We start from the raw sequence: 14,230 nt of genomic DNA, 5'->3' as shown, positions 1-14,230 counted from the left end.
TAAGTCTGGTGGGGTGGGAGTTAGAGATGAAGTGTATGTCATTTGACACTGATGAAAAAGCCACAAGTTCGGTTTCGAGCCCCAACAATAAGTACATGTTGATGTAGCTTTCTGCCCGTTCTGTTATTTGAACTCTGGAACGGAAACAGAGGTGGGCTTAGATTTTATTTTTGGTTTTCTGATGGATAATGCAGGAAAAGAATAGTGACATGCACACATATACAGACTTCAAGTGTGTTTTTTCAAATAAAAATTCCCAACCTACGTGTCTAAAGCGTCTAGCTCATGGATTGTAATCAGCTGCCAGCTTTGAATAAGATCACGTTTGTTTTACTAAATGAAATCCCAGTGTTTTTCTGTTCAAGGCCATTTTTTATTTTGGAAAAACATTTGGACGCGAGGACTCAGACCAAAAAGCAAAGTTGCTGCTGTGAAGTGTCTAAAATGACAGCGTGCTATGACACACGTTAATATGAGATAAACCCACACAGACGGACGCCTTCGTAAACAACGATGAATTGTACACCAACTCTGTCTTTTGTTGTGACATTTTGTTTCCTTAATAACATAAAATTATCTTGCCATTTACTGTCAAGTCTGCTGTTTCTCTCCCAACCCATTGACACAACAGTTTAATAGCATTTGAGGAGTCAGTGAGTATTTTTGCTACAGATTTTTGATCCATCCCTTCTTACTTTAGGTTGTTACGGTGTTTCTGCAGACGACATCAGTGAACAATGGTCATGTGATCGCTGTACCGAGGGAAACTTTACAGCAGTAAGACAATTTTATACCTTTGATTCAAGTATGACTGTGGTGTATAAGGAGAATAGCAGTGCTATCCTAAAATTTTAATGTGAACTAGTGTTAAAATGATTATACGTTATAGCTGATGATGATGGCTCACCCAAAGATCTGACCCTAGTCAGAACAGTCAGTAATATCTTAAAAATATAGATGACCATATTCATATGTGGTAGTTGACACACTGCAGTGTGATCACTGTATACAATAAAGACAACTAATTTTTTCTTCTTTCTGACTATTTAATAAGCAGAAATATCTTCCTCTGTGGCACGTGTATAGATTTTGGTGACTAGAAGAAAAATATCTGCATTTCGTCTTTCTCACTCATTTTTCTCTTTTCCCAGGAATGCTGTCTCTGCAACCTCAGAGGTGGCGCTCTAAAGAAAACCCAAAACGACAAGTGAGACGAGCTTTTGTTCTGCGATTAGCTCTGCACACTTATCCCTCATCTCTAGAGCTCAGCCAAATGAATTGTCTGGGTATCTTAATCATCACAATGTATTAATTTGTTTGTGTGTATATGTGTGTATAGATGGGCTCACGTGATGTGTGCAGTAGCATTGCCAGAGGCGAGGTTCAGCAATGAATCCAAGAGGAGTCCCATCGACACCAGCAGGATCCCCATGCAGCGATATAAACTGGTGAGAACACACAGACACACACCCGCACACCACACACACTCCTTGAGGACTGTCCTGGTCTAATTAATGAAGTGTTCACAGTTCTAATTAACAATGTGAGACGAACATGCCCGCAATCAAAGCTAGATAATTAACCACTGGTGGGTGGGAGTGGGGGGGTTTGTATGTGTGTGTGTGTGTGTGTGTGTGTGTGTGTAAGTGTGTAAGACTCTGTGTGCTGATGTTTGTCTATATGTGTGCAGGTGTATGTCTGCCTCCCTGAGTGCATGTGCATGTGCTTGTGCATTTATTAAGTGTGTATGTGTTTGTTTAATGAGGGAGCTGCAGTGCGTCTCAGCAGACCTGACATGTTGCCACTATACTTAGCTTTCTGCTGCAGGCACTGTGATAAGTCAGCAGAAAGCAAAGTGTTGGAGAAGCACATCCTCACATAAGATGGATCACAGAGATGGAAGTCTTGTTTTGAGCTTTCGTTACAGCACAGCACAGCTGCGATGGCCTGAGGATGTTACAGTAAAAGTCCATGCCTTCACAGTCACAAAAAAGGAAGAATATACAACACCATGAATGGTATTTAGAAGAAAAAAAGGAAGATGAATCAGGTCTCAGGGGTTTCTAGCTCATAGCCAGAGAACTAGATCTCATTTGTCCCCCGACATAAAATGAAGTTCATTTTTGTCCATAGTCAAACTGCAAATGCACAGATGAACTGGACAGATCTGGGCTTCTAAGAAGGGTTGTGAAAAAGGTAGTATAGGCCTCGGATACAAAGGCCTAGAGACCTGTCAGCAACCATCTGGCAACCTCTGGTCATGAGGGAAAAAGAGGTATTCCCTGATAACATTGCACGTGGTTGCTGGAGGTTGCTGGCAGCTACATTGAAATTGATTCCTAAAGCCTCGGCCATGCCAGCCTAGAAACGCGTCAGTGACCCCCTGCTAACCACCAGTCACTTGGGAAAGGTGTGTTTTCTATACCTGGTTGCTGGAGGTTGCAGTCAGGGGAAATTTGGAAGTACCTCCACTTCCAAATTAAAGAAATGGTAAGAAGACTTTTCAGCGTAACACAATGATATCCAGTTTGAGTTTAGTTATCAGTCCCTCAGAAAACGACATCTGAGTGAATAGACTTCAGTTATAACTAAAATGTCATACTTCACCACAGGGAACCAGCATATTTAGGTTTATACATGACTGCTTACCCAAAAATAGTTCAAGGAATATTGCTGCGCTGACACTGAATGGGATGCTAACTCTGTGGACACAGTGACATTACCCATAGGGTATTTACAGGGATATGGTTCATATCTTCTCACACCACATTGAAATTAAGCTCATTTGGATATGAAAGCACAAACCACAAAGTCAGTTTCCATATCCGCAGGCTGAAATCTGAACAAAATGAAAATTATAGTCCAGACGGGGAAGAGGCAGGGTGCTCATAAAAGCCTCTGACATGACCTATGTGATGGCCAAAATATAAGTATATGAAGGACCTAAATTCCTTTTAGAGGAAGTGGCACTTCCTTGCTTTAGATGTTAAATGCTTTATCACACAGTGTGCATGAATAACCAATATGTCCTTCACATGTACACCAGTAGAAAGTGTGCGCCTGTGATGCAGACTTTCTCTCAAAGTTTCAAGGATGGCGTACAGACTACCTTTCTGTTTTGTCTGCGTTGTCATTTGTAGATTCAATCCCCGAGCCACGTGTTCTGAAGTTCGCATTGGACCCGTTGCCCCTGCAGCAGCTCAGTACATTCATAATTTACTATCATACAACACACGCACACCGATGTGCACACATACACATTCATAATTTACTGTGGGAATGTTCTTAACGCATGGCTCAACACAGGCACCCGAATACACACTGCAGAAGTCACAGGGGAGAAATTGGCGAAGTTCACACACGCATTAAAACATACAATTATTCTTACATGTTTATATTACTTTGTGATCTAATTGGCATTATTTTATTTTGTCCCCTCCCCTGCCAATATATGTACATAAGTGCTCATTTGCAGAAATACGAACACAGATTTTGCACACAGTGCATGCCAGCTAGAATCTTGTTATGCTGGCCTCAATAAGTGGACTAGACAGTCGGGCCAGTTCATCTGTGCAGTGCTGTCCATAATGTAGGAGGTATGGGAAAAGGCTTTACGAAATGTAGGCCAAGTTAGTCACCGAGAAAAGCACTGACTGCTTCTCCCTCAGCTCAGGAACAGAAAGGACAAGAAACTTCATTATTAGGGGGGTGGGGGAGGATAAACTTAGGATTCTCATCCCATTTTAAAAACAGCATTTATATTGCCTTTTGGTTTTCTTCACAAGAGGAAAAGAGGGTAGTCTCTCACTATACACAATACCTACTGATCCCCAACTGATATCTGCATTAAGAGGGCTAAGCTGATAATTGTAAAGACGAAGCCAGCCCTGCTGTAGAGGTTAAATTTAATTAATGCTGAGCCAACTAATTAGATCAGTTATTGATTTGTTCAAATAAATGAACAAAGGGCAGTGGCTTAGCTGATAAGGACAGAGACTTTAAGAAAGGTTCGTACTTGCGCAGCGTCACCTTCTTATTTACCTCTCAGATGCCTTCCCTCTTGTTTCTGGGCATCATCACATCCTATTATATAGAAATATACACAGGGGAATTAAACTGTCATAAGGTGCTTTTGATATTGTATTTTCTTAATATTTCAACACGTGCTGTTTAAACAATATGTAAACAACAATATTATGCACAAGATATAGCAATGATATGGTAATTTGGAACCTTTTATAGAAATAGATATTAAAAAACCAGCTAATTCCCACTTAAACTCACTGAGGCACTGGAACGTGTCTGCATATAGACGTATTACATGTCGATATTATAGCATGGATTTCCGGGGAATTAGATTAATGAATAAATTACTTTCAGTAAGATGTGAAACCAAGCTGCAAAGACAGAAGCCAGGGCAGGGAAGCGAAGAAGAGAGCGTAGATGGGTGTTTTATTAAGAGCAGACTAGAGAAAATGGAGTGAGATGGAAGGCATGCAAAGGGGGTGAAAGAGGAAGAGGGAGCGAGTGGGGTTATAATGGGAGGCATGTCGTCATATTTTCCCTTTCGTTGGAGAGGACAGACAAGAGAGATGCCACAGTAGAGGGAACTGACTTGATGGGCTGTTTAGTGCAGAAACCCGAGAGATAGTCTTTTACAAAATTTCGCTTCAAGTGTGTTTGTGCATGGATGCATGGCAGTGTTTGTGTGTAGGATGTGTATGTGTATTATGCTCGCCAGTGTGCAGTTGTGTACTCTTCACAGAGCTTAAACGAGGAAAGAAAATACCACAACATACAGATTGAAGCACTTTTTATTTGTGGAAAGAGTAAATGATGTCATCTGATTGGCTTAAGTTGAGGGTTTCTTTGTATTGCAGCAGTCCAATAACATGTTTCTGTTGACTATTAAACTGGGGTCTCTCATTTTATTTTCTGCTATCAATGACTTGTTTACACTACCGTATCCAATAACAGCAGATTTCACAGATATAAATTTTTTGGAGCACATATTGGCTTTAAATTATGTTAGAGGTTCACGGCACAGCTGAGCGGTGATTCACTTAGCGGTCTATTGTCACTAATTTGCGGTTTTTCCTAGCCAACCTTTAAAGTCTGGAGTGGAAATGCAAATGTTAAATTACTTTATTTTATTTTTTTTATTTTACACCAGACATGGGTGCTTTAGTGAGTAAGGTCAGGTTTCCTCCACAGCAATAAAGGCAGTCACTGGGAGTAGGTGTATTGTGCAGTAGTTTGCATTTGAAATTTAAAAAGGAGAACATCCGACTGAAGGGCTTCCATTTACAGTGTGAATTTTTATTTATTTATTACCCTTGGGGTAAAATGATTTTCCCTTTTGTGTAAATAATATCTTCAGTCTGCCCTTTTTGTTATACAGAGCAAATCAGCCACTCTAAGTGTCTGTAGGATGTTGCTGTCCATCACAACTTCCTCCTTTCATCTCTGGAAGCACAGTATTTCATGTTTTCTATCAGTGTCTTTTGATTTTCTATATAAAAACAACAACAACAAATGTACTAATTAACCAAAAAGTTTGATCGTTGTTCATCGTTCATCAAACTGATGTCAGCAGTGCCAAGATCCAAAAGTGGTGTCGTGGAGATATCCGATATGACGGTCCAGTATGAGTCAGCAGCTGCTGTTGGAAACTACTGTTATATAGATGATATGTTACTTGTCCTGGGTACTGATCAAGAAATCTTTGTTAATATAAACCAACACAGAGCTGTTTTGGTCTTTTCATTCATTTCTTCAAAGTAACTTTGGTCAGGATGGTGATAAAGCAACAGGAAGATGGAGTAAGTCTGGTGCCAGACTGCAACTGAATGGCTGTTACATCCAGTCTGTCATGGATAATACAGCATTTTACTGATACACTGGTGAAAATCGCAAATCTATTGCTGTCTACATATACAGAAATGAACTATTTAAATTCAGAGTCCAGCTAGAACATCAGTTTTGACACTGTTTCAGTAATTCTTTCACAAATAGTGACATTAATTTGCAAAATGATATAAAGATACTCAGTGACATTGCTTTTATATAAGAATATAACTAGAAAATAAATCAGCTGGCAACCAGTTGAGTTGAGTCCCCGTCTGCAATTATAAATTAGATGGTAGTTTTTTGGAATCCTTTGCTAATCTGTCTGAGAGTGATTGCAGTCAGTCTGAGCTGTACTGGGATTGTTGCCTCCCACAATGCGACCTGTGCAATTATCTTGTGTTGTCCACAAGTTGAGGGTGTTGCATCCTTGACCTCTGGGCAACAAGTTTTTCACAACATGTACTTGCAATCAGTTTCCAACAGCAAAAAAATTCAATGCAATCACTGCAACCATCAAGTTTTCTTGGTCACGATGAGCTTGGCCATCTTATTCATACTTTAGTGTTATTAAACTGTTAGCAACATGCTTTTAAAAAGACCATATATTCTAAAAGCCAAGAGTGGCGGCCCAGCTGTTGTTTTTATGTGTCTTTAGAACGCAAGCCATAACGATATAGAGGACAAATATTCCTGTTGGAACGATAAGGCTAGAGATTTTATTTATTCGTTGTGTATATTGTTTTGGATAATTTCCAGTAAGGCTTGAAAACATTTTGGTAAAGACGTACTTAAAGAACATGCTTATTGTTTAAAAATTTTTTTTTGAAGAACACTTTGACAGCATTTTAAATCTAGTTATATTGAAACAAAACAAGCTGGATACAGTCTAAAAACACCTTTGGTTTGTCTAAAAGCAGCTGCTGATCGTTCTAGACCACTGGCCATTTTTTGGTTCTTGGCGTCTCTCAATTGTTTTTATAATCCCTTTGCAGTAATAACATTTTCCCAGCTTTTCGTGTACAACCTAAGTTAATTCAGGCCTATTGACAGTTTGGTCTGGTCCTTATGTGTTTACAGAAGTGCATCTATTGTCGTAAACGCTGTGCGGGAAAGCGGCACTCAGGGGCTTGTATCCAGTGCTCATGTGGCCGGTGTCCCACCTCCTTTCATGTGACCTGTGCCCATGCTGCCGGTGTTATCATGGAGCCTGATGATTGGCCGTATGTTGTGTCAATCACCTGCCATAGACACCAGTCGCGGAGTTCGTCAGCTGTAAGTTATAGGACAGGTGTTTGCTACAGCTGATCTGAACAAGTGCCCGGAATAAATAGACATATTATTGTTTTTGACACGCTTGAAATAACTGACTCAATTATAAGCACTTAATAATTTGTGTTAATGTAATTAAGGAAGTGGCACAAATGACTACTCGCCAGATAATTGAAAACGGCTTGTTAAAGGGGCCCCTTTATGTTATGCCTTTGTCTCTGTTTTACCTGTTGCAAATACTACAGCTGAACTGCCTGAATTGTTTGTAGTCGAGTCTTTCTTCCATAACTTATACAGGGCACTGTGTAACAACACATCGGCGTGATGCGTGCACAGTGGCTTGTTTGCACTCAAACAAAGAATGAACAACTACTATTTCCCTGCTAGAGCCTTTTTCTGCCAACTCTAACTCTATATTCTATTAATGAAGCACACCAAATGTTCTGTTGTTGGCTGCAAGAATGAACATAAGCATGTTCATTTACTCTTGGCATAAAAGAAGATGAAGATCCAATGGATTACTTTTATTTCTGATGTGAATGTCTCTGCAACACCAGGAAAATCCTTACACTTTATACTGTGTTAGCGTGGGATCTCCTCCTTCTCTAATGTACATGTTCTGTATTTTAATACAAACAAGCTCATAATAAATCATTCAATATTTTGTTTCAGTTGAAACAAATAAAGCGTAAGATAGTAAACTAATGTCCCCACTTTACAAACTGCTGCTCTGCACAACATATTCTCATTTGACCCCAAATAAAATTGAACTTGTGGACTTCCCCCAAAATTGGGATGCTGTGTAAAATGTAAATAAAAACAGAATGAAGTGATTAAAAAAACTCAAAAGTTTATATTTCGTTCACAATAGAATAAAGAAAACATATGAAATGTTAAAACTTAAGACATGGTAATATTTCATGAAAAATAGCAGCTCATTTTGAATTTGAGAGCAGCAGCACTCTAAACAATCTCTTAAAACTGGTGCAAGGGGCAACAAAAGGTTGGAAAAGTAAAAGGTGCTGAAAAGAAGGAGCTGGATGAACAATTTGCAACTAATTACGTCAATTGGCAGCTGGTTAGCCGCATGATGGGGAATAAAAAGAGCATTGCTAAAAACGATGTTTATAATTTGTGGAACAATTACGGAATAATCCTCTATAGTTCATAATACCAAAATATTTAAAGAATCTGGAGAAATCTCTGTGGACAATGGACAGGGCTGAAAAATCAGATTATGTTGGATGCCGCTGATGTTTGGTCCCTCAGATGGCACTTCATTTAAAACAGAAATGTTTCTGTCATGGAAACACTGCTGTCAGAAATCATTGTCTGTGAACACAGTCATTGGGCCATCTATAAATGCACGCTAAAGCTCTATCATGCAAGAAGAAGCCGTATGTGAACATGAGCCACGTGACATTTGGTAAATCATTCTGGTTATAGTCACATTTTAAACGGCGTTCCAGCAGCATTTTTTGTTTTTGGGGGGAATTGCGGTAGTAAATGTAGTTTGACGTTAAGTATTTACTGCAGTCACTTGTAGGTTCAAGTTCAGCTCGTTGCTTTGTTCACTTGCATCATCTATAATAATGCTGGTAACTGAATTAAACGTATAAACTGAAACATTGTCCATGACAGTGCGGTTAGTAGTGCAACATTATGCTAGAAAAGGAGGAGAAAAGTGTGCAGTAAGTCTGTTTAGTTATGTGTTTTTTTTTTTTGTTATGCTTTTTGTCTTTGTTTTTTGGGGGGGGGGGGAGATGTTTTTTGTTTTAGTTTTGGGCATTTTTTTATTTTTATGGATAAACCAGCTTAAGACACAACAGATCATTATTATTGAGTTCAGTTATTTAACAGTTATTCTACTGGAACAGCCGTACAGAATTAACTGCTCGTTTAGAAGACTAATTGCTGTTTTAGAAAGTTCCCGCTTTAAGTGAGCGCAGCATACATTTGCACTGTGCCACAGTGGTGTGAGTGAATGCCAGTATCTAAAATGTCAAGGATGTACTTTCACAAATGAGTTCTTTGTGCTGGTACTGAAGAAAAGTTTTCTTTGGGGTCTTGTTAGAGCTGATGCCCAACTTACACTTAAACTCACACTAATTTAAGGTTTGTCTTCACTATGCTGCAACTAACTTGCATGGTGCAATTTCTTCCCTTCTAAATGCAAAGATAACAACCATACTCTGTTCGTACTGAGCTTAATTAAAAGTAAAAGTTGTACCTCGGTACAAGAAGCTGTCAAGATGACTTGAGAGACAGATCTATAACTCTGATTGTATTAAAAGCAGAGATTTGGGTATCAGAGCCTTTTATAATGCAAATAAATCTAACAGAACATTTCAGTTGTCACTTATTATATAACATTGCTGTACCCCAGTGGAATTTAGTTTGACTTTACTCTGTATTGCCATACATTAGTCTAATTGCTACTCTCTGTCTACACTAGAAGCAGCAAGCAAACCAAGCTTCTATCTCACTTGGCCAGACGGTGATCTCCAAACACAAGAACCTGCGCTACTACAGCTCCAAGGTCACGCAGATCACCTCCCAGACGTTCTACGAGGTCATGTTTGATGATGGCTCTTTCTCTAATGACACGTACCCCGAGGACATAGTGGTGAGGATATGTTTAATTAGACGCACACTCAAGAGGTCACTGCGTAGTTGTATGAGGTCAAACCAGTTGTTTAAATCCCCCTCGTTAAGAGGAACTTCTTTTTCTCCTTTGAAAATATGCTCTAGTGTTTCTCATTGTAAACCTTTCAGCGGGTTTCTGAAAGGGTCTTTCAGAGAAAAATACAATATCACACACCAGGGGTTTCCATGGGAGTATGGAAACTGACAGCTAAACGTGTGTTTCTATATTTAAGAGCACATTAAAGTTAAGAGCATTCAGTCCTGAGCCTCAGCTAGCTACCAAAGATATTGTATATTACACCAAAATAACTGAATGTGTATGTTTTGAAGCCTTGTGCTTGTTTTGTTAAAAAGCTATGTACACCTTAAAGCTTGTTGATTGTCTAGTGTTGAAGCCCCTTACATAGAAGACAAGAAAACAAGTTTCTCGGGGATATTCAGTGTGTCACGGTAGCACAAAGCATTCACGAGGTCCTGCTGTCTGAACACTGAAACAAAACCATTTGCTCTTTACATTACCATAGTGTCTCAACTATTTTGGGCTGAGAAGTTTTGTATGCAGCTTTGAGTTTAGATCTCAACAGCACTCGACTGTCAAATTCTCGACTATAGCAAAAGCTGTTGTCAGTCCACTTGAGTTTTTTTTAGCAGGTAAATATATCAAAGGGAATTACTCTCTTTAGCAGTTATCCTGACACCCACTTTGAATGACTTCTTCTGTCGTTTTGAAACACTTAGACACTTACAGACCATCTACTACTCTCTTGTATTTCAGAGCAGAGATTGTGTGAACCTGGGTGCTCCTGAAGTGGGGGAAGCTGTTCAAGTAAAATGGCCTGATGGGCTGTTCTACAGTGCCAAATACCTGGGATCCAACGTCTCCTACATGTACCAGGTACCTGAACATGCGATCCATCTGTAAACTACTCAGTCACGGCAGCAGTGAGTGAGCATGGGAGAGAAAAACAAATGGCCACGTTGTGCTGAATAGACTTTCAGGCATAGTTGTAGGTCAAAGCGGCATAGCAGTAAATTTGTTGAACTCCCTCAACGCTGACGTTGTCAATGTCCCCTGGTCTACGTGTGGACAGAAAAGACAGGGGGATTGAGGGAAGCGCTGAAGTCACGATGATCAAGAGGAGATTAAAGATGACGGGAGGGTAAAAGACAGACGTAGGAAGCAAAAGCTGTTTGGACATAGAGATAGAAAATGGGGAGAGGGGGAAAAAAGACGGAGAGTGAGCAAGTGAAAAGTGGCGGAGGAAGAGAAGGAGGTGACAATCTGCATTATTCAAACTCACTGAAATATTAACTAAGCTAAGACTCATGCAGCTTCCATTTAAGCTTTATTTAGGCGAGCTGGGTGTTAACCATTACTTATGCACAAATGCACCTGTGACGCAAAGACGGTTTAATATAGGTCAGATTAAGATGGGAAAAAAATGGCTGGACAAGAACTTTCCATTGTCAAGGTGTATTTTAGAGATGAAGCCCCTGCTTTTTTCCAAGAACTCCAGCGTTAATGTTTAAAGAGCAGAGGTAACATGAAGATGGTCTTTATTTGATCTTTTTTTATTAGAGCTAAGGGGTGGAACGGCACACTTGTGCATTCTGGCAAAAATGTTGTTAAAGTGAGGGGAAAGAAATTCTTTGTGGCCTCTTATAGTCTGTAATAATGGTAGCCTGAAAAACACACAGAAAAAAGCCTGTGTTATATAAATGCCTGTGTAGGTTCTCAGCTATCCAGGTCATGGTACTCTAAGGAGCTTGGATAGAAAGCAACTGGACTCCCACTGTGAATGACCATCATTGAGCAGAGGGGGTGGCTTATGACACCACATTCAATTTTAAATTCAATTTCATTTATATAGCACCAGTTGCCTGAGGGTGCTTTTTATTGTAAGGTAAAGACCTACAATAATACAAAGAAAAGAGAAAATCTCAAAAATCATGTGACTCCCTTTGAGCTAGCGCTTTGTTGACAGTGGGAAGGAAAAACTCCTTTTAACAGGAAGAAAATGCCAGCAGAAACAGCCTCTCTGAGATGCGGCCATCTGCCGCAACCAAAAGCCACTAGCATCTGCTCTCTTTTGGATTTTCTATTAGGTGTTTTTAGTACCTGCTTGGCCAGAGTTCCAGCTGAGCTGAGCTGGAATCCAAACTCGGACTCCTTCACAAGAATCAAAACCGCCATTTTTGAAGCTCGGCAATGAGGGAAATGCTATTTTGACACCTGGGCTCATGTGACAAGGCGTATGATTAATAGTAGGGTTTAAATACCAGGGAGACTCCAGCATTTGGTTTTAGATCTGAAGAAGCCTCTTGGATGAGAGGTGTAATTTCTTCAAGAAACTTTAAGAAGTCCAGTTGCCTTCTTTCCCAGCTCCTTAGACTGTTCTGCATTATTAATGCAACAAACCTACAGATACCACCATATGTAACTGCTGTATCAAAGATGATTAAGTAAAAAATATTTAGAAGACAGTTAAATGTAAATAGGAGGGGTTTTTTGGCTTTTTTTAAGCAAAAATGTTCAGTAAATTTGGTGGCAAGATTTTGAGTGTGCATGTGCATGAAAACTGTATAAATGCAACACATTTCTTTAAAACCTCTTGGATAGCTGCTGATTGGTTTCACCTTATCTCAGGTGGAGTTTGAAGACGGCTCTCAGGTGCTGGCCAAAAGAGAAGATGTCTACACCTTAGACGAAGACCTCCCCAAAAAGGTGAAGCGCAGACTTGTAAGTATTAGATTTACAAGATTTACACATAAACTTTAAAAGCATAAGTTTCAAACTTCATTGGCATAAACAAACAGAATATTCTCATGCCATGTGGAACATTTTGCTATTACTCATTGGTGCTTTCTGATGTCTTGTTTTCTAGTCAACGGCCTCGAGCATGCGTTTCCAGGATGCTTTCTTCACCACGCAGGGGGAGAGGAAACGACAGAGAACGCCAAATTCACGCTTCCAGAAAGACTATGTGGCCCTGCCAGGCCTCCGTACAACTGCCAAAAGCACATGGGAGCAACGCAGCCACAAAGGGAAATGAAGTCATGGAGAAGCATCAATGACAAATGAATGCACTGAGTTAACAGTGGATGTAGAGGGGAGCTTGTTTGTGTATGTGTGTGTGTGTGTGTGAGTGAGCTTGTAAGTTTTGGGGATTTGGGGATTGCTATTTACATCTTAACTCTTGCCCACACAAGTTTCCTGTGAAAAGTTCTGAGGAAATGATGTAAAGGGGGGTTGAATGAGGTGATGTGGATTAGGTGGATGTTGACTTGCGTGTGCTTCTACATTTTACATCAGTGACTGGATGGTGTAACAGGCAGGGGAGGAATTTTGATTGGACTCTTACAGAATGGGTTAACAGAGGGCATTGTTGCCTCAGTTGCCTAATGCTCTCACAACCGTCAGGGAAATTAATTGTGACTTATAATGGTCACATCACCCTTTTTTGGAATAACATTTTTTGCTTTGTACATGAAAACTTCAAAAAGCGATTTTTCTAATTAGCCCACATACGGTAGCCTTCTGGGTGATCTTTTAAGTTTTGATTTTCAATGTTTACGTTCTTTGCCTGTAGTATTTTCCTCATGTCTTACTGCATGTTCAGCATCGTCTCTTAACTGCTTCTGCCGGGCCGAGTCCAATTACGCAAGAATGGCTTCCTCTCTGCCCATTTTTTTTTTTTTTAAATTCCCTTACAGATAAAAAAATAAATAAATACATATGTGAATTGTGTAATTTCAAGTTTAAAAGCATTAAGAAAAATGACCACGTGCTCATAACTTCCTGTGGGGAAAAACAGACAGGAAGCCATAGCTTTGTGTTGGACTTTTCGTCCAATTAACGTGAAATGCTACTGTTGCCCTCTTGAATGAAACACATTGTTGAAATTATTTAAAATTTGTATTTATTTTTGGCTTGCTATAGTTAAGCTATTGCTAACTGCTGTAAGGAAAACAATAAAACATTACATATGTTTTTCTATTCAGTTTTCAGTTATTTTAACTCCAAAAGAAATGATAGTTTAGGAGCCACTGAAAAGCTTTTCAGAGCTATTATGAACACAAATACTGAAACAATACCTGGGTGTTTAATAGTATATGCATTAGAGTATACAATGTAAGGTTTTAAAACTAGTGATAGATTACGGGTTTGTGGGCATTGCCACTAGGTACTGACATTAAATCATCTACAGTTGGGGAAAAATAAAAAGCCCACCCCATGATTCATATGTGTGTAGAAGCACCTTTAGCAACAATAACCTGCAGCAGTTGTTTCCTGTATCACTTTATCAGTCTCTCACATTGTTGTTGAGGAATTCTGGTCCACTCTTCTTTACAGTGTTGCTTCACTTCATTGAGGTTTGTGTGCATTTGTCTATGACAGCTCTGTTAAGGTTCCACCACAGCATTTCAGTTGGGCTGAGCTCTGAACTGCAACACCTTGATTCTT

General features: G+C 39.6%; 1 protein-coding gene across 3 annotated transcripts in view; it reads left to right on the top strand.

Annotated features, from left to right (window-relative positions):
* kdm4c (lysine (K)-specific demethylase 4C) overlaps window positions 1-13,759 on the top strand; it is a 30,341-nt gene extending 16,582 nt beyond the window's left edge. For 2 of the 3 annotated variants that reach the window (XM_005747047.1, XM_005747046.2), the window contains exons 15-22: window positions 701-777; window positions 1,152-1,207; window positions 1,340-1,448; window positions 6,928-7,122; window positions 9,575-9,745; window positions 10,541-10,660; window positions 12,413-12,505; window positions 12,651-13,759. In XM_005747047.1, coding sequence (XP_005747104.1) covers window positions 701-777; window positions 1,152-1,207; window positions 1,340-1,448; window positions 6,928-7,122; window positions 9,575-9,745; window positions 10,541-10,660; window positions 12,413-12,505; window positions 12,651-12,818 — 989 coding nt within the window. In that variant the 3' untranslated portion in view covers window positions 12,819-13,759. The remainder of the gene's footprint in view (window positions 1-700; window positions 778-1,151; window positions 1,208-1,339; window positions 1,449-6,927; window positions 7,123-9,574; window positions 9,746-10,540; window positions 10,661-12,412; window positions 12,506-12,650) is intronic. The other variant, XM_005747048.1, reaches the window with a different exon arrangement.
* Window positions 13,760-14,230: the final 471 nt, after the last annotated feature.

The sequence above is a fragment of the Pundamilia nyererei genome, unplaced genomic scaffold (assembly GCF_000239375.1).
Source record: "Pundamilia nyererei isolate P.nyererei 1_Seehausen unplaced genomic scaffold, PunNye1.0 scaffold00187, whole genome shotgun sequence".
NCBI classification, from domain to species: domain Eukaryota; kingdom Metazoa; phylum Chordata; class Actinopteri; order Cichliformes; family Cichlidae; genus Pundamilia; species Pundamilia nyererei.
This window is presented reverse-complemented; position numbering and strand designations above follow the sequence as displayed.